At 33.5% G+C, this 24,014-nt stretch overlaps 2 protein-coding genes across 4 annotated transcripts; one reads left to right on the top strand and one right to left on the bottom strand.

The window, feature by feature from the left end:
- Positions 1-8,821: 8,821 nt before the first annotated feature.
- rplp2 (ribosomal protein, large P2) lies at positions 8,822-11,432 on the top strand. Its single transcript, XM_055214072.2, has 5 exons — positions 8,822-8,977; positions 9,935-10,058; positions 10,375-10,423; positions 10,506-10,604; positions 11,308-11,432. Exons 2-5 carry the CDS (start codon positions 9,936-9,938, stop codon positions 11,382-11,384), a joined length of 348 nt encoding a protein of 115 aa, XP_055070047.2. The 5' UTR covers positions 8,822-8,977; position 9,935; the 3' UTR covers positions 11,385-11,432.
- A 4,685-nt stretch (positions 11,433-16,117) lies between these two features.
- On the bottom strand, positions 16,118-21,176 carry LOC129451109 (uncharacterized). 3 transcript variants are annotated; one of them, XM_055214171.2, is made up of 5 exons: positions 20,978-21,176; positions 19,569-20,565; positions 19,350-19,487; positions 18,062-18,129; positions 16,118-17,342 (listed from the first exon to the last, which is right to left on the bottom strand). In XM_055214171.2, exons 2-5 carry the CDS (start codon positions 20,554-20,556, stop codon positions 17,007-17,009), a joined length of 1,530 nt encoding a protein of 509 aa, XP_055070146.2. In that variant the 5' UTR covers positions 20,557-20,565; positions 20,978-21,176; the 3' UTR covers positions 16,118-17,006. The 3 variants fall into 3 exon arrangements, with proteins under 3 accessions (XP_055070146.2, XP_055070144.2, XP_055070145.2); XM_055214169.2 differs by having other exon boundaries at positions 18,062-18,132; positions 20,978-21,171; XM_055214170.2 differs by having other exon boundaries at positions 18,062-18,132; positions 21,020-21,171.
- Between the last annotated feature and the right edge of the window lie 2,838 nt (positions 21,177-24,014).

Here is a 24,014-nt window from a genome sequence, read left to right as displayed (position 1 = left end):
TAAACATTTGAATGTTTTTATTGATACATTTAAAGGAAAAGTGGAAAAGTTGCTGAACAGTGAACTTTTTTCTCCATACAGATTTATTGCCAGCATTTTAATTCAGAGGTGGATATCAGTGGGAGGAGGAGGGCCATTATACACAAAAAAGTTTTCTTTCAGGTAATAACTTGTTTGTTTATTATACTTTGTATCTTGCATTATTATTATAAATATTTTTTATTTATTGAAACATTTAATGAAAAAAAAATGCTAAACAATCAACTTTTTCTGCACTACAGATTTATTTACAGCATTTTAATACAGAGGTGGATGCCAGTGGGAGGAGGAGGGCCATTATACACAAAAAAGTTTTCTTTCAGGTAATAACTTGTTTGTTTATTATACTTTGTATCTTGCATTATTATTATAAATATTTTTTATTTATTGAAACATTTAATGAAAAAAAAAAGCTAAACAATCAACTTTTTCTGCACTACAGATTTATTTCAAGCATTTTAATTCAGAGGTGGATGCCAGTGGGAGGAGGAGGGCCATTATACACAAAAAAGTTTTCTTTCAGGTAATATAACTTGTTTGTTTATTATACCTTGTATCTTGCATAATTATTATAAATATTTTTTTATTTATTGAAACATTTAATGAAAAAAAGCTAAACAATCAACTTTTTTGCACTACAGATTTATTTCCAGCATTTTAATTCAGAGGTGGATGCCAGTGGGAGGAGGAGGGCCATTATACACAAAAAAGTTTTCTTTCAGGTAATAACTTGTTTGTTTATTATACTTTGTATCTTGCATCATTATTATAAATATTTTTCATTTATTGAAACATGTAATGAATAAAAAATGCTAAACAATCAACTTTTTTTGCACTACAGATTTATTTCCAGCATTTTAATTCAGAGGTGGATGCCAGTGGGAGGAGGAGGGCCATTATACACAAAAAAGTTTTCTTTCAGGTAAATAACTTGTTTGTTTATTATACTTTGTATCTTGCATTATTATTATAAATATTTTTTATTTATTGAAACATTTAATGAAAAAAATGCTAAACAATCAACTTTTTCTGCACTACAGATTTATTTCAAGCATTTTAATTCAGAGGTGGATGCCAGTGGGAGGAGGAGGGCCATTATACACAAAAAAGTTTTCTTTCAGGTAAATAACTTGTTTGTTTATTATACTTTGTATCTTGCATAATTATTATAAATATTTTTTTATTTATTGAAACATTTAATGAAAATAAAAGCTAAACAATCAACTTTTTTGCACTACAGATTTATTTCAAGCATTTTAATTCAAAGGTGGATGCCAGTGGGAGGAGGAGGGCCATTATACACAAAAAAGTTTTCTTTCAGGTAAATAACTTGTTTGTTTATTATACTTTGTATCTTGCATTATTATTATAAATATTTTTTATTTATTGAAACATTTAATGAAAAAAATGCTAAACAATCAACTTTTTCTGCACTACAGATTTATTTCAAGCATTTTAATTCAGAGGTGGATGCCAGTGGGAGGAGGAGGGCCATTATACACAAAAAAGTTTTCTTTCAGGTAAATAACTTGTTTGTTTATTATACTTTGTATCTTGCATAATTATTATAAATATTTTTTTATTTATTGAAACATTTAATGAAAATAAAAGCTAAACAATCAACTTTTTTGCACTAGATTTATTTCCAGCATTTTAATTCAGAGGTGGATGCCAGTGGGAGGAGGAGGGCCATTATACACCAAAAAAGTTTTCTTTCAGGTAAATAACTTGTTTGTTTATTATACTTTGTATCTTGCATCATTATTATAAATATTTTTTTTATTTATTGAAACATTTAATGAAAAAAAAAGCTAAACAATCAACTTTTTTGCACTACAGATTTATTTCCAGCATTTTAATTCAGAGGTGGATGCCAGTGGGAGGAGGAGGGCCATTATATACAAAAAAGTTTTCTTTCAGGTAATACTTCTTTGTTTATTATACTTTGTATATCTTGCATAATTATTATGAATATTTTTATTTATTTATTAAAACATTTAATGAATAAAAAGCTAAACAATCAACTTTTTAGCACTACAGATTTATTTCCAGCATTTTAATTCAGAGGTGGATGCCAGTGGGAGGAGGAGGGCCATTATACACAAAAAAGTTTTCTTTCAGGTAATAACTTGTTTGTTTATTATACTTTGTATCTTGCATAATTATTATGAATATTTTTATTTATTTATTGAAACATTTAATGAAAAAAAGCTAAACAATCAACTTTTTTGCACTACAGATTTATTTCAAGCATTTTAATTCAGAGGTGGATGCCAGTGGGAGGAGGAGGGCCATTATACACAAAAAAGTTTTCTTTCAGGTAATATAACTTGTTTGTTTATTATACCTTGTATCTTGCATAATTATTATAAATATTTTTTTATTTATTGAAACATTTAATGAAAAAAAGCTAAACAATCAACTTTTTTTGCACTACAGATTTATTTCAAGCATTTTAATTCAGAGGTGGATGCCAGTGGGAGGAGGAGGGCCATTATACACAAAAAAGTTTTCTTTCAGGTAAATAACTTGTTTGTTTATTATACTTTGTATCTTGCATAATTATTATGAATATTTTTATTTATTTATTGAAACATTTAATGAAAATAAAAGCTAAACAATCAACTTTTTCTGCACTACAGATTTATTTCCAGCATTTTAATTCAGAGGTGGATGCCAGTGGGAGGAGGAGGGCCATTATACACAAAAAAGTTTTCTTTCAGGTAAATAACTTGTTTGTTTATTATACTTTGTATCTTGCATTATTATTATAAATATTTTTTATTTATTGAAACATTTAATGAAAAAAATGCTAAACAATCAACTTTTTCTGCACTACAGATTTATTTCAAGCATTTTAATTCAGAGGTGGATGCCAGTGGGAGGAGGAGGGCCATTATACACAAAAAAGTTTTCTTTCAGGTAAATAACTTGTTTGTTTATTATACTTTGTATCTTGCATCATTATTATAAATATTTTTTTATTTATTGAAACATTTAATGAAAATAAAAGCTAAACAATCAACTTTTTTGCACTACAGATTTATTTCAAGCATTTTAATTCAAAGGTGGATGCCAGTGGGAGGAGGAGGGCCATTATACACAAAAAAGTTTTCTTTCAGGTAAATAACTTGTTTGTTTATTATACTTTGTATCTTGCATAATTATTATAAATATTTTTTTATTTATTGAAACATTTCATGAAAATAAAAGCTAAACAATCAACTTTTTTGCACTACAGATTTATTTCAAGCATTTTAATTCAAAGGTGGATGCCAGTGGGAGGAGGAGGGCCATTATACACAAAAAAGTTTTCTTTCAGGTAAATAACTTGTTTGTTTATTATACTTTGTATCTTGCATTATTATTATAAATGTTTTTTATTTATTGAAACATTTAATGAAAAAAATGCTAAACAATCAACTTTTTCTGCACTACAGATTTATTTCAAGCATTTTAATTCAGAGGTGGATGCCAGTGGGAGGAGGAGGGCCATTATACACAAAAAAGTTTTCTTTCAGGTAAATAACTTGTTTGTTTATTATACTTTGTATCTTGCATCATTATTATAAATATTTTTTTATTTATTGAAACATTTAATGAAAATAAAAGCTAAACAATCAACTTTTTTGCACTACAGATTTATTTCAAGCATTTTAATTCAGAGGTGGATGCCAGTGGGAGGAGGAGGGCCATTATACACAAAAAAGTTTTCTTTCAGGTAAATAACTTGTTTGTTTATTATACTTTGTATCTTGCATAATTATTATAAATATTTTTTTATTTATTGAAACATTTAATGAAAATAAAAGCTAAACAATCAACTTTTTTGCACTACAGATTTATTTCAAGCATTTTAATTCAGAGGTGGATGCCAGTGGGAGGAGGAGGGCCATTATACACAAAAAAGTTTTCTTTCAGGTAATACTTCTTTGTTTATTATACTTTGTATATCTTGCATAATTATTATGAATATTTTTATTTATTTATTTATTGAAACATTTAATGAATAAAAAGCTAAACAATCAACTTTTTAGCACTACAGATTTATTTCAAGCATTTTAATTCAGAGGTGGATGCCAGTGGGAGGAGGAGGGCCATTATACACAAAACATTTTTCTTTTAGGTAATAACTTGTTTGTTTATTATACTTTGTATCTTGCATAATTATTATAAATATTTTTATTTATTGAAACATTTAATGAAAAAAAAAGCTAAACAATCAACTTTTTTTGCACTACAGATTTATTTCCAGCATTTTAATTCAGAGGTGGATGCCAGTGGGAGGAGGAGGGCCATTATACACCAAAAAAGTTTTCTTTCAGGTAAATAACTTGTTTGTTTATTATACTTTGTATCTTGCATCATTATTATAAATATTTTTTTTATTTATTGAAACATTTAATGAAAAAAAAAGCTAAACAATCAACTTTTTTGCACTACAGATTTATTTCCAGCATTTTAATTCAGAGGTGGATGCCAGTGGGAGGAGGAGGGCCATTATACACAAAAAAGTTTTCTTTCAGGTAAATAACTTGTTTGTTTATTATACTTTGTATCTTGCATAATTATTATAAATATTTTTTTATTTATTGAAACATTTAATGAAAATAAAAGCTAAACAATCAACTTTTTTGCACTACAGATTTATTTCAAGCATTTTAATTCAGAGGTGGATGCCAGTGGGAGGAGGAGGGCCATTATACACAAAAAAGTTTTCTTTCAGGTAATACTTCTTTGTTTATTATACTTTGTATATCTTGCATAATTATTATGAATATTTTTATTTATTTATTTATTGAAACATTTAATGAATAAAAAGCTAAACAATCAACTTTTTAGCACTACAGATTTATTTCCAGCATTTTAATTCAGAGGTGGATGCCAGTGGGAGGAGGAGGGCCATTATACACAAAACATTTTTCTTTTAGGTAATAACTTGTTTGTTTATTATACTTTGTATCTTGCATAATTATTATAAATATTTTTATTTATTGAAACATTTAATGAAAAAAAAAGCTAAACAATCAACTTTTTTTGCACTACAGATTTATTTCCAGCATTTTAATTCAGAGGTGGATGCCAGTGGGAGGAGGAGGGCCATTATACACAAAAAAGTTTTCTTTTAGGTAAATAACTTGTTTGTTTATTATACTTTGTATCTTGCATCATTATTATAAATATTTTTTTATTTATTGAAACATTTAATGAAAAAAAAAGCTAAACAATCAACTTTTTTGCACTACAGATTTATTTCCAGCATTTTAATTCAGAGGTGGATACCAGTGGGAGGAGGAGGGCCATTATACACAAAAAAAGTTTTCTTTCAGGTAAATAACTTGTTTGTTTATTATACTTTGTATCTTGCATCATTATTATAAATATTTTTTTTTTATTGAAACATTTAATGAAAAAAAAAGCTAAACAATCAACTTTTTTGCACTACAGATTTATTTCCAGCATTTTAATTCAGAGGTGGATGCCAGTGGGGGGAGGAGGGCCATTATACGCAAACAATTTTCTTTCAGGTAATAACTTGTTTGTTTATTATACTTTGTATCTTGCATAATTATTATGAATATTTTTATTTATTTATTGAAACATTTAATAAAAAAAAGCTAAACAATCAACTTTTTTGCACTACAGATTTATTTCCAGCATTTTAATTCAGAGGTGGATGCCAGTGGGAGGAGGAGGGCCATTATACACAAAAAAGTTTTCTTTCAGGTAAATAACTTGTTTGTTTATTATACTTTGTATCTTGCATTATTATTATAAATATTTTTATTTATTTATTGAAACATTTAATGAAAAAAATGCTAAACAATCAACTTTTTCTGCACTACAGATTTATTTCCAGCATTTTAATTCAGAGGTGGATGCCAGTGGGAGGAGGAGGGCCATTATACACAAAAAAGTTTTCTTTCAGGTAAATAACTTGTTTGTTTATTATACTTTGTATCTTGCATTATTATTATAAATATTTTTTATTTATTGAAACATTTAATGAAAAAAATGCTAAACAATCAACTTTTTCTGCACTACAGATTTATTTCAAGCATTTTAATTCAGAGGTGGATGCCAGTGGGAGGAGGAGGGCCATTATACACAAACAATTTTCTTTCAGGTAATAACTTGTTTGTTTATTATACTTTGTATCTTGCATAATTATTATGAATATTTTTATTTATTTATTGAAACATTTAATAAAAAAAAGCTAAACAATCAACTTTTTTGCACTACAGATTTATTCCCAGCTTTTTAATTCAGAGGTGGATGCCAGTGGGAGGAGGAGGGCCATTATACACAAAAATGTTTTCTTTCAGGTAAATAACTTGTTTGTTTATTATACTTTGTATCTTGCATTATTATTATAAATATTTTTTATTTATTGAAACATTTAATAAAAAAAAGCTAAACAATCAACTTTTTTGCACTACAGATTTATTGTCAGCATTTTAATTCAGAGGTGGATGACAGTGGGAGGAGGAGGGCCATTATACACAAAACATTTTTCTTTTAGGTAATAACTTGTTTGTTGTTTATACTTTGTATCTTGCATAATTATTATAAATATTTTTATTTATTCATTGAAACATTTGATGAAAAAAAATGCTAAACAATCAACTTTTTGTCCTTCAGATTTATTTCCAGCATTTTAATTCAGAGGTGGATAACAGTGGGAGGTGGAGGGACTCACGCGAGTCACTGCCCAACCAACAGTGGGCTACTTATGGCAACGAAATGAATTAATTATACAATCCATTTAAAGGGGTCATAGCGTGAAAATTAGACTTTTTTCCTGATTAAGTGCTATAATTGTGTCCCCAGTGCTTCTATCAACCTAGAAAATGTGATAAAGATCAACCCAGTAACTTAATTTGAGTAAGCCATTTTCTGCAAGCATGTGAAAAATTAGGTTGTTCAGATTCGCAAGGCGAATTACAATAATACCGCCCCCTTTATCTGCACTATCCAACCACAGCACTGCTATTTAGTGCAGAGAGAAAGAGGGAGAAAAGAAGGACTTGACAGCACAATTGAGTTTCAATTACAACAAACCACCATCATTGTGATCAGTGTTTGCATAGAGACAGAGCGCAGCCCGTCATAACCTGAAAACCACGCCCACCGGGGGGAAAACAATCCAACCGTCTCCATTAACTTTGTATTGAGAGAGGCCGCCTCCTTGTCATTTCTGGCTTATAACAAAAAACTGAATAGTGCCTAAAAGCTGCTGTGTGACAATATGTACAGCTAACAAGCCAAAGAACCCAGAAATAAGTTTTTATAAACTGTCGAGCCGTAAAACCCAGTCTTTAAGGAGAATAAAGTGGATCGCCGACTACGTTTCCCCCTATTGGACGCAGTTCTACTAATAGGAGTACTATGAAAAGTTGCCTGTTTCCATTTCTGTGTCTTTAAACGCTCGTTTTTTGAAGTCGAAAGCTTATAAAAACGTATTTTTTTTTTTTTTTTTTGATTGTTAGATGTACACATTGTCACACAGCAGCTTTTAGGTATCATTCTGTTTTTAAGTTTAATCTGTAAATAAGTTTTTATAAGCTGTCGACCCCAAAAAAACGAGCGTTTAAACATACAAAAATGGATACAGGCAACTTTTCATAGTACTTCTATTAGTACAACTGCGTCCACTAGGGGGAAACGTAGTCGGCGATCCACTTTATTCTCCTTAAAGACTGGGTTTTACGGCTCGACAGCTTATAAAAACTTATTTCTGGGTTCTTTGGCTTGTTAGCTGTACATATTGTCACACAGCAGCTTTTAGGCATTATTCAGTTTTTTGTTATAAGCCAGAAATGACAAGGAGGCGGCTTCTCGCAATACAAAGTCAATGGAGACGGTTGGATTGCATTCCCCCCCGGTGGGCGTGGTTTTCAAATTTGCATAACTGCGCTCTGTCTCTATTTCATCGGCTCATTTGCATTTTAAAGGACACACCCAAAAACGGCACACTTTGGTCAGGCTTACAAATTTGAGATTTTAACATGTTATAATTAATTATCTGTGTAATATCTATGAGCTAAAACTTAACATGCACACTCTGGGGCATAGATATGTATATAAAGGCTAGATGGCTCAAGGCGGAGTCCCTAACGGCATCACCTGGCGGCCATCTCACGACAGGGCGCTCGCTCACTCGTAGCATTGAGTTTAATGGTGCAGGTACTTTTAAATGACCATAACTTGCTCAATTTTCTACCGATTTTCAAACGGTTTGGGTTTTTACAAACGTTATTAACGTGGCTATAATTCTGGATGCTTTAACATGTTTCATGAATTTCTTTTTTATTTTTAGTATAGGTATGCAGTGTCATAGGTACATCTTTGACGTTTATAACAAACCAAACCGTTTGAAAATCGGTAAAAAATTAAGCAAGTTATGGTCATTTAAAAGTACCTGTATCATTAAAACTCAAACCTACGAGTGAGCGAGCGCCCTGTCGTAAGATGGCCGCCAAAATGCGGACGTTGCACTCAATTGGCCAGCAGCGCGGACGAGCCATCTAGCCTTTATATACATATCTATGCTCTGGGGACACCAAATATTTATTTTACATCTTGAAAATCTCTCATAATATGACCCCTTTAATAGTCTGTCAATAAAATATTTAAACAAACGCAGCAAACATTCACATCTATCTATGGAGGTTTTTTTCTATGTGACTACAACTGAAAAATAAAGAAATAATATAAAAAAGCTAGCTGACATTTGAAGCAGAAAATGACAGCGCTTCAGCTGCACCATTAATCAAACAACACAGCATCCAATCAGCGCCTTTGATTTTGACACAACGCTCCGTGCAGCCAATCAGATTGTGGAGTATTGCTACGTCCTTCAGCTATTGCTTCCGTTCGTTCTCTCGTTTCCGGAATTGCAGCGTGACCGACGTTTCGTGTCTTTCGCAGACTTAAAGTATGTTATTTATTAGATGTATTTAATCTTAATCTTTTTATGATGATATATTTATGAACCTAAACCCTTGCAATGTTTTTAATGCACAGTCTGGTTAAATATAACCGTATTTTCTGTTTTATAAGCCCGAAAACTGTCGCTAGCTAGGTAATGCTATAGCTACGCTCCATTTTGTATCAGCGAGGTCCAGAAAAGAATGTAAATCGTAGCAGATAAAAAAAAGAAAAACTTAGATATTTTATTAAAGCTTTATGGATGGCAGAAAATGTTTTGGCTATTTGAAATCTGCTCTGGGGACAAATTTCTTTGATACCTAACGTTATATGAAGCATGCAAAACACGTTTCGTAGACCTAAAGGAAGTACGTTAGTTTTGTAACATGGCAAGCTATTTAAAAAAAACAAGCACTTTTTTTATTAAGTGACAGTATGTTTAGTAATTTACCGACTTTAATTTGATAGTATATTTTAAATAAATGTTGTCAGTGTGTTAGAGCTTTGTAATTCAATACCATGTTTCCAAAAATAAGATGTGCTTAAATAAGCAACCATGACTTGTCCACTAACGTTAGTCCATTATTCATGTCTGTATTCGTTTATTTTAGGCCCTTTTTATTAGGTTTTACACCTGATCCACTTGGAAGTGTTTGAGTTTGTTTGAAATTGACTCTTTCTTTATGAAAATGAAAAAAATCTCCAGTTGCACATCATTGAATTAAGTTTTCTTAAAATAAAATAAAAAAAAGTTGAATCTACGTAATTTAATTATGTACACCTATTCAACATGATTGAATCAAGTTTTCTTAAAATGAAATTAATTTTAATTAATGTTATTTTAATTTTAAGAAAACCTAATTTAATCATGTGCAACCGATGTCTAGAAGTTTTTTTCACTGTAAAAAATAGTAATTCATACATATAAGCAGGTGTAAACAAGTGTGTGTAATCTCTCCCATAGAATGCGTTACGTGGCCGCTTACCTGTTGGCTGTACTGGGTGGCAACAACAACCCATCCGCCAAAGATATCAAAAACATCCTTGGGAGTGTTGGAATTGAGGCCGATGATGAACGTCTTAACAAGGTGGGCTCTTGTATTCTTGAAAAAGTTAACCCAACAATGATTCATTGAAAGATTCAAGACTTTTCTGTTCTATAAAGTCTGTGAAATATTGCAGTTGAGAATTTGATATGCATGTATGTGACGTAATGAACCTTGAATACCAAAATCTCTTGGGTATATATATTCCTTTATTAAAGGTACACTTTAAGGTTGTACCGCTATTTTTATCTAAGCGCTCTCTGATGCCCTTGTTTTATTGCTCTTAGTCAGCAAGTATGCTTTTGATTTCTAAAATGAGTCAGTATATGTCTCATGCTTTTTGTTACTTGTTCAATAGGTCATCAGTGAACTGAATGGCAAGGACATCAACGAAGTCATGAATGCCGGTAAGGTTGCGCTGCGTTTAGTTTAAAGGTTTTTTGTACATACTGTTGAAATTGTGAGCTAATTTGTTTGTTTTTTCTACAGGCCTCTCTAAGTTAGCCTCCGTGCCAGCAGGTGGCGCAGTGGCGGTCTCTGCCGCAGCTGCTGGTGGTGGGGCCGCTCCTGCTGGGGAAGCACCTGCAGGTGAGTAGTTTGTTCATGCACCAATATTTGAAGAAAAACTATTTTTTTAGTGTGCTGTATAAAAACATACTCGTAATCACATTTGAGAGTCATGTGGGTTTAAATGGGCTTTGTGCCCTGCTGCACTGCTTCCTGAACTTCAGCCAGCTCCTTGTTTCCTGTCTGCCATTATCGGACAAACTGATTATTCCAGGTGTGCCTGACCTCAGTAGTCACAAACGAACTGATTAATCCAGGTGTGCCTGACCTCAGTAGTCACAACAACAATAATCAGACACACCTGGATTAATCACTTTTTCCGGTGATGGCGGACGGGGGGCGGGGAGCTGGCTGGGGTTCGGGAAGTGGTGCAGCTGGGCATAAAGCCTATTAGAATTCTCAAGGAAGTGTTTGATGCCAGAAAGTATGATTCCATCTATGACTCAAATTCAAGTAAATGCTGGGGAAAATTCATATTTTGTCACGTTGCTTTAAACCCTGTTTACAGTCCACATTGCACTAGGTTGTCTGTCTGTTATGGCTCAACCTTGAACTTTGTGATGGGTTGTTTTGGCTCTTGTCTGATAGCAACATTCCTGCCTCCCTCAATCTTATTGGACAGTAGCAGTTCTTACTCTTACTGTGCGTGTCAGGTCGAAACTCACATGGGAGCTTTGTGATTACATATGTAAGTTCACATTTGCATGTTTGTTTTGCCTTTCAGCGGAAGAGAAAAAGGAAGAGAAGAAAGAAGAATCTGAGGAGTCTGATGAAGACATGGGCTTTGGCCTCTTTGATTAATCTTTCTTTTTACTTCTGACAATAAAAAAGGAAAACATTTTGTGTTAAGATTTTGTGCCTACTTCTCTTTTTTTAAATCTGTAAAAGCAGTTGCAGATGTGTTGAATACATTGGTAAGAGGTAATAAGGTTGTATTTGTTAACAATTAGTTAATCAGGGTTCCCACACGTCCTGGAATTCCTGGAAATTGAATGAGTAATTTTCCAGTGCTGAAAAACACATGGAAAATGAAAGAAAACAGAAATTGTACTGGAAAACTTGAAGTATTAAATAAGAACGCTTTTTAAAATCCAGGACAACTTCAAGTTGTTAAAGGGATACTTAACACACAATTTTTGTCATTTACGTTTAATAATTTGGCAGATGTTTTTATCTAAAGTGACTTATAATTAGTATGCACTGGCCAGCTATCACTGCAAAGCAAACAGGGGTAAAGTGCTCAGTACAGTTCGAACTGGATGTGCATGAATGTTTGAATATTCGTTTCTGAAACATAATTCGAAAATTAAAAATGCTATTCCATTATCTGTATTTTTCATGAGAAAAGAAAACTGTCACCAGGGTTAAGCCTTTATTAGAATTGTCTCATTTTATTTAACATTTTTTTTACTTCATATGTAATGACTTATAATATACAGATTAAAAAAAATCATTTGTAGGCTATGTGTTCCTAAATCTTTGTTCACTAGCATCTCAAGCTATAGTTCAAATATCTGCCAAATGCGTATTAAATAAAAACAGCGGCCTGCAAAGAACGCGTTATATAACTGGTGAGCATCAGAATTCAATAACTTTGTATTCATTTTTTATGTAATTAAGTAATGTAAAATGTAACATTTAATGTAATATTTAACTTTATGTATTACCATAACCAATTGGAGCTGTGTTTTGCAGTAATCATCTTCCTCAGATGACGGTCACCTAATAAACAGGACAACAAGCACTTTGTTTTTAGGATCTCAACAGTCGGCATGAAAGTATCAAACCATTTGCTTTATTTATTATCATTATAAAGGCAGATATTCTTGTCAGATCACGTTTGTTACAAGGGAGTTGGCAGCGCTTTGGCTTGTTCTGGCTGAGGAACAGACTTTCAGTAAATAGGCCTATATGCAAATTTTTCTTTTTTTATACAAAGAGAATTATATACCACTGACTGTCAGTATACACCAATATTATATTCTCTTGTGTTAAAGCTATTCAATGATAATTATAAGCTTGATGTTAAATTGTGACTTAATAAAAATTAAAAAATGACATTTTAACTTAATTTAAATAAATATTTGAATGTTTGCTTTTTATGAGCTCAACAGACAGAATTTTTGTTATTAATGGACTATCCCTTTAAGTAACAAGCAATAACATTTAGAGTTTGTCTAAAAAAGAAAAAACTTTTTTTAGCAGAAAGCTCTCTGTGTATGAATGGCAAGTTGAAATACTATGATTTTAGGCTATTCTGACATAAAATTTTCCATTGTGAAACAATCATGACAATTTATGTGGTCCTGCTCCTAAATGTTGGTCCTACATCTATACCATGGGCAACTTCGGTCCTGGAGGGCCGGTGTCCTGTAGAGTTTAGCTCCTTGCCTCAGCACACCAGCTAGTATGCCCAATAAGTCCTTAATTGGCTGCTTCAGGTGTGTTTAATTATGTTGGAGCTAAACTCTGCAGGACACCGGCCCTCCAGGACCGAAGTTGCCCATCCCTGAACGCTGGTCCTCTGCTGCCAATGACTGTTTACAACCAGTGCACCCTGATGACATTTACTGACTTGGGCCATAGATGTTTATTAAATCTATGTCATGCAGTGTGACCTGTCATGATCTTATAAGATAATTGAAATTCATTGTCAAGTCATTGTCTGTAGCAGGCTTTATGCTTTTAATTCTCCCTACGCCATAGTGATCCAGCCATGCTGGATGTTGCAGGGTCTTGGACAGGGACTTTACTGTGTACATGTTATTTGTAAAATATATTATGTCCGAATTGAGCTTGGTTTAATGATATTTAAAAGGTCCTGGAAAGCCGAGGAATGTCCTGGAAATTGATCTCTGAAAAAGAGTGACCCTGGTTAATGCATTAGTTAATACACTTTAAAAACAAACGGTACTATATAGCACCAAAAGTGTTTTTTTGCTCGTAATCATAGAAGAACCGTTTTTAGTGCCATATAGCACCGGTGAAGCACCAGTGAAGCACCTGCGTAGAACCATATAGTGCTATGTAGAACCATATGTGGTGCTATATGGCCCCTGTTTGGTTCTGCACAGGTGCTTCACCTGTGCTATATGGCGCTGGAGGCGGTTCTTCTATGATTGCGAGCAAAGAACCACTTTTGGTGCTATATAGCACCGTTTGTTTTTAGAGTGCTAACAATGAACAATCTTGATTCATGTTAAATTTGGCACTTACTAATACATTTATTAAATCAAAAGTTGTAACTGTGAACATTGCCATGAATAATTGTATCGACATTAACTAACATTAAGCAGAATTAATACATGTTGAAAAACTATATTATGTTAATGCATTTTCTAATGTTTGCTAATACAACCTTATTGTAAAGTGTTACCAATACATTAAGCTAACATTAAAACTTTTTCATTTCCATTTACTTGTTTGTAACTTTAACTCTTATCAACTTATTTCTCATTTTACAACAAAACGTTAAGCTGTTCCAGGTAAGAGACCTTTCTTCTGATAAATTGATCTACTGATAAATTGAACCATCTGTTTATTTTTTCCTACACCTCTGATGATAGTGTCCAGACATCAGATAAATATAATTCTATACTCGTGTATCTATTTTAGATATATATGATAGACATGCGTTATGGATGTAACAAATGAAGGACACAACAAAGTTTGTAGGAGACAACGTACTTTGTAGGAATTCTGTGACATGAAATGCAAAAACACCCAACAAATGAAGAAGGTATGACTTTTAAAAAAATAATACATTTTTTATTTCATTTTGCACCGGCGAAATTATGAGGAAGATGCAACGTTATGGATGTAACATTTCTGAAATCTGCACTTTAAGTAATTTGTAAAAAATTATCTTAAAGACTGCGTAGATATTTAAACCAACAAATATGGACATGAGATGTAAGTATAATTAAAAACTTTGGGTAAAAACTTTTTTTTGACATTTGTATAAAATATCACATATTGCTCGGAAAAGGTTTAAATATCACTGTGTGTGTGTGTGTGTGTGTGTGTGTGTAGTGAAAATCTTGAGGCATGCACTTGAGAAAAGTCAAATGTTGCAGTCATCAATCACTTGTCTCAAAATGTCTAAAATTAGATCCAGGTGGCAAAATATCATATAGTGACAATGCATGCTGGCCAGACGCTTTCTAAAAATAAGCTGAGGTTTTGACTTTTACTGTTTAGCAGCAGAGCTGCATTTAAATGAATCTGGCGCATCAAAGTTAGATTTCAATCATTGATTTTTACTTTTATTTTACTTTACTTTGACTAACCCTACTCAATCACTATTAAAGATATCAAGGTTATATTTTTAAAGATTGATTTTTATGTAGAATATTTTAGAAAACAACAAATCACAAAAATATGTCTTTAGCTGGGTTTTCACAAATATATTATTAATTACATTAGTCCATATAAATATTTCATCCTAAAGAGTAGGAAAGAGGTTTTAAATCTTGTAATGTGATCTTCAATAAATATTCAGTAGCTGCAATGACATCAGTCGTAAAGCCGAATTTGGATGAGGATTTGAATATGAAGCGAATACAGTACGTCAATGGAAAAGAGGAAACACAAAGATGGGGTCAAGGTAGTGATTTTAAGGAGTTTAAAAAGAAATAATGAATTACCAAGAGTATCATCATGGGTTTGAAGACTTGCCATGGGATTTAAATTTACTAGAGCAGTTGCAGAATATTTATTTTTGGGTGAACCATTCCTTTAAGATCTTAATACATTAACAGCCCTTACATTTTTCAGATTGCTGCTTTTGAATTTTCCATCTTTTATTTCCACGTTTGCTCGATTTCTGCAACCTCTTGCTCCACATTATCTGTCCGTATTCTTCTCCTCTCTCCTGCTTTACATTTAGGCTGTGTTGCCACTTCAAAGAACCAGACAGAGCAGATCTCACATCACTGGTCTGGAAAATGATCCGTCCTCTGCTTCCAGCCATCTGGTTTGTGTGGAAAAAGATGCCCAGATGACACTGCAGATGCCAAGCCACCATCTTCAACTTTCTCACTTCAGCTCAAATTTGAGGAATGGTTTTTTATTAAACTCAGAGATGCAAGCGAATGCAGAGAGAGATTAAAATCTCTCATCCCCTTTTTCTTCACTTTCAGAAAAAGGTACAAGGTACAAAAGTTGTCAGTCCGGTGGTATTTTTCTTTCTTTCTTTATTTATTCTATGCGCCATTCCAGCATCTATGGCTCTGTTCATGGCAAGAACCGGTTAATCAATACACAAGTTTATTCACACAACGGTATCTTTTTAAAAGTATACATTGGTACCTCAAAGGCACATCTGTACCCAAAATATTAGTATCTTTTTAAAGGTACCAGGTCCCAGTGACAACTTTTTTACCTTCTTTTCTGAAGGTGTATGTGGATGTACAAGAGGAAGACTGATTAAGAATATATCCATAATAAATTCATTTATGCTTGGTTGTGCATTACATTGAGCATTATCTGGTATAAAACAAAAATCACGTTAAAATAAATTCAATACACAACACTTTATAAAAAATATTTTATTAATAATTACATAATTATTCTTTATAAACACATTTTGCATATGCCCGCATACACAGTTATATCTAAAAAATATATTTAAAAAATTACAAAACTTTATATTGCAAGGGTGTTTTCTTATTGATAGTGAACCTTTCATTTCAAATATGCACTCATGTTAGCTGCTTTTTCAGAAATATTCTCCATGATGATGAGGTTTTTAAACTCTCTCAAACACGTTCTTTCCATTTTGTAAAAAAAACTCCTGCTGCATCTGAAATCATGTACTCTGGAAGTATGCACTAAATTAGTTCAAGTACCTACTGCTTTATCATTAAAACAGTATGCTTCATATGTGTGGGTGTAGTATGAATACATTTCGGACATACTGTCCTTTGACCTACAATGTAATCAGAACAACCGCCACCATAATTTATGTATGTGTTGCTTAACAAGTACAACTAAATTAGGATGAATACATTTCTTGATACCTAAATCACCTTCGCGTTCATAGATTTCTGATATTTTTATTATATATTTACTTACATTAGCTTGTGTGGCATCATGGTGTCCATAAAATGCACACTTAAAAATCTATCCGGAAGTAGGTCATCCGGATACTTTGTGACTACTGTTTATCAAATACAATGAAATCGGACATACTACTTACTACTTGATAGGAAGTAGGCGATTTTGGATGCAGCGTCTATGACATATTCAGAAAAGTTCTGTTTAATGTGCATTCACATAATATATGTGTTGTTACACAACTTAAAGCTATGATTGTTTTCAGTCAATTTTCAGATCCATCATTATGTGTAAAATGTTGGTGAAGTTCACATTATCTCAGTGTTGCTGTTTCAAAGTGCCAAGTCATGCCAATAGGAAACCACTTCATATGCTCGGATAGTCTTGGTCAAGGTTCTCTGATTTAAGTCCATCTGTTCTAGTGTCATTGAGATGCGGATGACTCTCACTCATATGTGTAAAGCGATCTTGGAGATACTGGTTTCCGAAGCCCATGATTTGGCCCGTAGCTAGGTGATGGAGATTTGCCACCCTGGCTGTGAAGTCCAGGGTAAAGGCGAACTTCACCAGTTCTGGAGCAACGACGGGCCGTTTGGTTTCCTTATCTGGAACTTCCGACTGGACATACTGGTCAGCCATTTGCTGGAAAGATCTGTAGGAGAAGCCTTCCAGAAATGAACTCACAACGGTGTTGTCTTTAATCTGAGGGAACAGGAGAAAAACATTAGGGGGCGGTTTCCTAGACAGGGTTAAGATCAATCCAGGACTAGTGCTTATTTATATTAGGATAAAAAACAAATCACTAAAACTATGGTTCGGATTGATTGAATGGCCACAGGATGTCCGGTCAGAACTTTAAAGTCTCAAACCAGATTATAATCCACGTTGAGTTTATTTGTAACGAAATATCTATGTGTGGCTAGTTGCAGGCTTAACTTTACTAAACTATATAAAAGCCGCACATTTACTCAGCCATCTAATATACTTTATCTACAGAAAGTTTTGGATCTTGAGACAAAACAATGGCACTGATATATGTTAAGATATGTCAGTGCAAGATGTTTTTAAATTAGGCCGCTCAAACAAGCATTTTAGTCTTTGACTAGGACAAGCCCTGCCTTGGAAACCACCCCTAGATGTTTACGTATTTAGTCATATTTTAATTTATAAAATACATTGTTGCATTGCCAGAAAGCATTGCAACTGTGGGGAAACGCAAAATTTGGTAACTTTGACATGAAACATCCATAGAAGAATGTGCTTCTAATATTTTCAAGTAGTTTTTTAGCAATGTGTGAGGGTTGAACAAGGTTTAAATGGAATGCTCCACTTGCATGCTTTCAATTCCATCGCATTAAACTGCAAATCCGAAAGCATTTCTTTGACGCTTACTGATTTCAGAAGACATGACAGACACCCACCTTGTCATCTATGAAGTCGCCTTCCTGTTTTATCACTTCTGTGATCCTCTTGATAACATCCTCATAGTCTTCTAAACAAAAAGTTAGCAGAAGTATGACAAAAATTAGGAACTATTTTGCCAAATATTTGCTGTGCTTGTTGTTTAAAGATATTGATTTTAAAAAATGCACTGGCCAATATTTTATACACTGTCAAAAATAAAGGTACGAAGCTGTCACTGGGGCAGTACCCTTTAAAAAAGGTCCTAATATGTACCATTTAGGTACAAATATGTTCCTTTAAAGGTACATTTTGGCAGTTCAAAGTACTAATATGCACTCTTTGGGTACAAAGGTGTACCTTTTTGAAAGGGTACTATCCCAGTGACAACTTTTGTACCTTTATTTCTGAGAGTGTATGCAAAACATGAAACTAATGTCCTGAAAAAATTATCTATTAAAAGGACATTCCACCTTTTTTTTTTTTTTGAAAAATGCTCATTTTCCAACTCCACCAGAGCCAAATATTTGATTTCTACCGTTTTGGAATCCATTCAGCTGATCTTGGGGTCTGGCGGTACCATTTTTTGCATAGCTTAGCATAATTAACTGAATCTGATTAGACCATTAGCATCGTGCTAACAAATAACTAAAGAGTTTAGATATTTTTCCTATTTTTGCAATTTTCTAGGTCGATATATCTAAGAACTATTTTCTCATTCTGGCGTAATAATCAAGGACTTTGTTGCTGTAACATGGCTGCAGCAGGCGTTGTGATATTACGCACTGCCCGAAAATAGTCCCCTTGGTTACTCTCAATAGCAGGCGACTATTTTGGGCGCTGTGTAATATCACTCTTTGGAAAAATTTTTGTGCAATGCTAATGGTCTAATCAGATTTAAAATAGCATTTAAAAAAAAAAAAAGAGGAGTGTCCCTTTAATAATTGTGACCCTGCCTGTGAAACTGCCTTGTAATTTACATAAAATCATCCGACATAAAGAACATTCAGTGAAAACATAACCTTGATAACTTTAATATTGCCTGAGTAAAGTCATGTCAAAGATTAAAATCAATGAGTAAAATCAAACTTTGATGCTCATAATCTGATCACTAGATCATGAGACTTTAACCTGGAATTCACAAACAAGGTCACAGGTTTCTTTATAGTAAACTATTCCTATACTATAAAAAAGTAGTATGACTACTTTGCGTGTTTTCGGGATTCCTTGTTTACCTGAGGTTTTGAACTCAAGTGACTTCTCTTTTGCATCATTCAAATTGGAGTCCATTATAAAAAAAACACTCACTTTTTACACCATTCTGGCCCGTTGGTTGAAAAGCAGCGTGCCCATCAGCCGGGCTGTCTTTTACTTCATGCACGATTTTCTCCAGTTCCTCTGACACTTTCTCATAGTAACAGTTGGTTGGCTCCACCATTTCAATTACTGTGAAAGTGAAACTTCATTAGATCATTCTTCCAATTTACACAAATCTGAAAATGAAGTCAAGTAAAAAATGAAATGCACCTTTTCCATTTTCCACATTTGACATATCTCCACTTCGCCTCCATTTCATTGAACCCCGAGATTGTCTCTTTTTCATACTTTTGGAGCGGCGCATACCGATATCACCTTTTTCATATAAAGGTAAACAGGAAATCTGTGGTGATGGGGGTGTAGAAGAAGGGGGCGATTCTACGGCCGTTTGAACTTCTTGTTCCTTTTCCTGGTTTCCTTTGGTAAGCCAATTCAAGAAACTCTTCCATACTGTGGGTTTCTTTTGCTTCTTGCTCTCTTTGCTCTTCCGTTCCTCTGTAGAAGACTCCAGTTTATTTGACATCTTTGTATGACCATCTCCAACCACATTTGTTTGGAAAGGTAAAGCTTCATGGTTGTGTCTACCATCTTCATTGACTTTTTCTCGCAGAAACCATTTCTTGGATTTGCTGTTGAACTTTTGAGACATGTCAGAGCCATCGATCTTCCTTTCTTCAGTAGAAGACTCCAGTTTGTTTGACGTCTTTGAATGACCATCTTCAACCGCATGGGTTTGAAAAGGTGAAGCCTCATGGTTTGGTCCGTCATCTTCCTTGCCTTTTTCTCGTTGAAACCATTTCTTAGGTTTGCTATTGGACTTTTGAGACGCATCAGAGCCGTTCTTGCGACGCACACTTGCTTTAATTTTCAACTTTATGAACATTTTCTCCGACGGCGTATCAACCTTTTTTTCTGATTCGGTTTGGGTGAAGAGCTCCTCTCTGAAATCCTCTTCTGCATCGTAGATTTGTGAAGTCAGGTTGAGGGACGTATCACTGGAATGTTTGCGATCTCTCTTCTGCTTCTCTGCTATGGTGACCAATTTGTTGGACCTGTGCTCACGTATCCTAGGCGATCCTTCATTAAGGCTTAGGCTTCGTTTGACAAACACTTCCAAAAGCCGCTTACTATCGTTTTCTCCTACGAACAGCAGCTGAGGACTAGGCTGTGTGTTTTGTTCGGATGAAATGGATGCCATACTGTCGTACTGTAAAAAACAAACATAGATCAACATTTGGATAAGTGGTGAAGCGATAAGGGTTAGTTAATGACTGGTGCAAAACCATAGTGTTATTATAGTAAAAGTAGGCTTTTTTGTAGTACACTATTTACTATAGCATTACGTAGTATTACCTGGATAAACTGCAATATTCTTCAATATTTACTATAGTAAGGTTCAAAAACACTACAGGAATTTAATACAGAAAATACTATAGTATGCTACAGTATTAGCTTAACTACAAATATCATATTAATTAACTAGCATTAAATAACAACACATTAAACGTATACAAAACTGCTGAATTTAAATGCAATGGTTAAACAATTATGAAAACCGTACGCGTACATTTAAGTACCGAAAACACGTTGCGATATAGAGTACGATATAAGTTACTAACCCAAATGAAACGTGTGAATGTAAACAATGGATGTTGTCTTACTGAATTCTCCCCCTCTTTAATGTCCGTCTTATGTACAGTAGTGAACGACAGCAAATGTTTGCGATCAGCCCATTTAAGGTTTCTTAGCGGCAAGACGCCCACAGCGAAATCCAGGTAGACCGTGTTACGTCATTCAGGTAGACGTGAAGTCACGTGATGTTTACAGTTTCGACAGCTCTGGTTGACGTAGAGAATAAGGAAATATACACAATTTAACAAATGAATGCTTAACTTTTGCCTAATACGTACTTAGTTTCAACTTTGCAATAATAACGACTATATTAAATTGTTATTAAGATTATTATGAATAAACATATCTCCCAGGTCCTGATTCAGGTTTACATTTTATTTTTTCACTTCATGCCTTCAGTTACCTGAACTAAACGTTTAATATTGGATTTCTATTCAGCAATTCAGAATGACACAAGGATTGCCTCATTTAGAGATCAGTCACATGCAGGCAGTACTGTCAATGATCTTGTAAAGCAAGTAGTAGATGTATGAAGGTTAAAAAATTCCTGAACCCGCCCTGTGCTTTTCAGTAACATCTTACCCTGTAAAATCTTGCTATTGCATAAGTCTGCATGGAAAGTCTGGCACACTTTGAAAATGAAATCAAGAACAGACAGGTGAGATGAAACAGGTGAAACGTCATTTCGGGAAAGGAAAGCTTTCAACAATGCAAGTTCAATTGCATCTGCTTATAGTGTGTATTTTAAAACAAAAATGTACCCACCTCACTTAGTCAAGACTTTATTTGGTCATTCATTAGTAGATTTGCTTCATTACCTCACATCATGTGTTGTTTGTGCACTTAAAGAATAAGAGTTACCATGTATAGTCAAACCAGTTTGCTGGCATTGTCCGCTTTATGTTGACTGAACATCAAATGTGACATGCATTTCACCTAAAAAGGATCTCATACTTTCAAAATGGTAACCTGATATTATAGAGCCATGAAAGGAAAGTTGTGTAATTATAGCACATAAACATGTAGATGCTTTCAAACCATATGTGCATTGACCTGTATTGTGTTTACATACAATATAAGATATATAAAGTGGTATCCAGTAAAGTTTTCTGTACCTGCTGGAGGTAAATATTTTCACTTTATAATACTCAAATATGAATATATAATGACAGAATGTGTCTTTTTGGATAAACCTAACAATGCAAGATTATGGCCACTAGAGGTCATCTTAAGGATATAATGTGATTGTGAGGACTCAGCATGCCTTTACTGACACATTCCTGTAAGGCAAGTGTTTGACTTGATCTTGATATCACTGAATGTTTCAAGCATTACTTAATGCAGTTTTGAGTGTGTATTATGATGACACATATTATAGGGAAGACATGGGGTAGAAATCCTCAGGTGTGTTTGCTGACGTTTTGTATTTATGAAAGTCTCAGTCATAAACATTGTGTGGTTTATAGGAAATAAGCATTGCTCTGTACAAACCATGTATAAGGAAGTTGCCTATTTTAGATATGAGGTTTACCTTTCACCTTTTAATATGATGATTCAAATTTAATTTATGACTTTTTATCTCTGTAGTTGAAAAACATACTAACATACACTTGGCAACATCATTTATATAAATGCTTATAAATGCAATCCTTCATATTACATAAATGTATGATTTGGAGTATCAATAAGGACATATAGCAAAATACAGAGGAGAATAAAGCATCTCCTTATAATGCACAGCTGGCTAGATGCTAACCTTTACACACATACACTATGTTCTCGGCCAGATGATTAATGTTTTTGCTATATTGGCTCTGAGAATACAAATGGCTAAAGATGCCTTATTGTGCAAACCTACCTGTTATAAACTAACAACATATTTTTCAAAACCAGATGTAGGCCTACTGTTTTTGTTTCATTAGTAGTTCCTGTGATGAAGAATGACTGTATGAACTGTTTTAAAAGTCTTTAAGTCACATTGCAGATCATTGCGGTCATCCCTCGACGTGTCGTTTCAAATGGAAAGTGTGTTTATATTTTTGAGTTATTTTACTATGAACTGTCCTCTAACTATTATCGTCCTGTGACCATTTTAAATTATTGAGTGAGACCAAAACATCAGCTAAATAATGAATGAACAGGGCGTAACAAAGCTGTGTAATGGAGAATTGGAGAGACAGGCCTGAATTCACATCAGGGGAAATCCCTTAAAAGGAAACATTCATTAGTTGTTTTAACACCTAACTGAGATGACGGGAAGAGACAATGCAGGTTGCACATCTTATAAATCATAATATAGACAAATCTAGTATCTATCTATCTATCTATCTATCTATCTATCTATCTATCTATCTATCTATCTATCTATCTATCTATCTATCTATCTATCTATCTATCTATCTATCTATCTATCTATCTATCTATCTATCAGGTAGGACATTTAAAAAAACTGCCATAATTCTTACAACAATTATTGCAATTAAATTTGTGAATATTAAAAAGACAAACAACATGAAATGTCACACTTCAAAATGACTTTTTATTGATGCCAATCGCACTGCGCACGCGCACATCGCGTGATTCCCGCAGCAGCTGAGGTAAGTAAACTTTTTGAAAGTTTTTTGTATTAAAAATAACCCTGTGCTTATATTGACACATCTGTGGTGTTTTGCAGGAATCTTTTAGACTGCATTGACCATATATTGTGTTCAAATCCTACTGAAAAGTTCATATTTAACGCCAATATCTGTCACGTTCAAATAAATTTTCGCGTTCCAAAGTAAGGTCGCGGCTTAACTTCTCTTTCTAAAAAATAGAATATACAAAATAAGAGACCACTCCAGCTTTGACTTTTATCGTCATTTCTAGATGTATTGTGACCATTTCAGTCCAGTGTCTGTTGAATGTCAACAACAGCAAAGTGAGCAAACCTCGAGAGTGACATAAAGTCACACAACAAATTTAGAAGACTGAGGGCATGACAAGACCCATTAAGATGTGACTAAATATCAGTCTTCCCCCCAA

The sequence above is a fragment of the Misgurnus anguillicaudatus genome, chromosome 8 (genome assembly GCF_027580225.2).
Source record: "Misgurnus anguillicaudatus chromosome 8, ASM2758022v2, whole genome shotgun sequence".
In the NCBI taxonomy this organism is placed as follows: Eukaryota; Metazoa; Chordata; class Actinopteri; order Cypriniformes; family Cobitidae; genus Misgurnus; species Misgurnus anguillicaudatus.
Note: the sequence above shows the minus strand (reverse complement) of the source record. Positions and strands in the feature narration are given on the sequence as shown.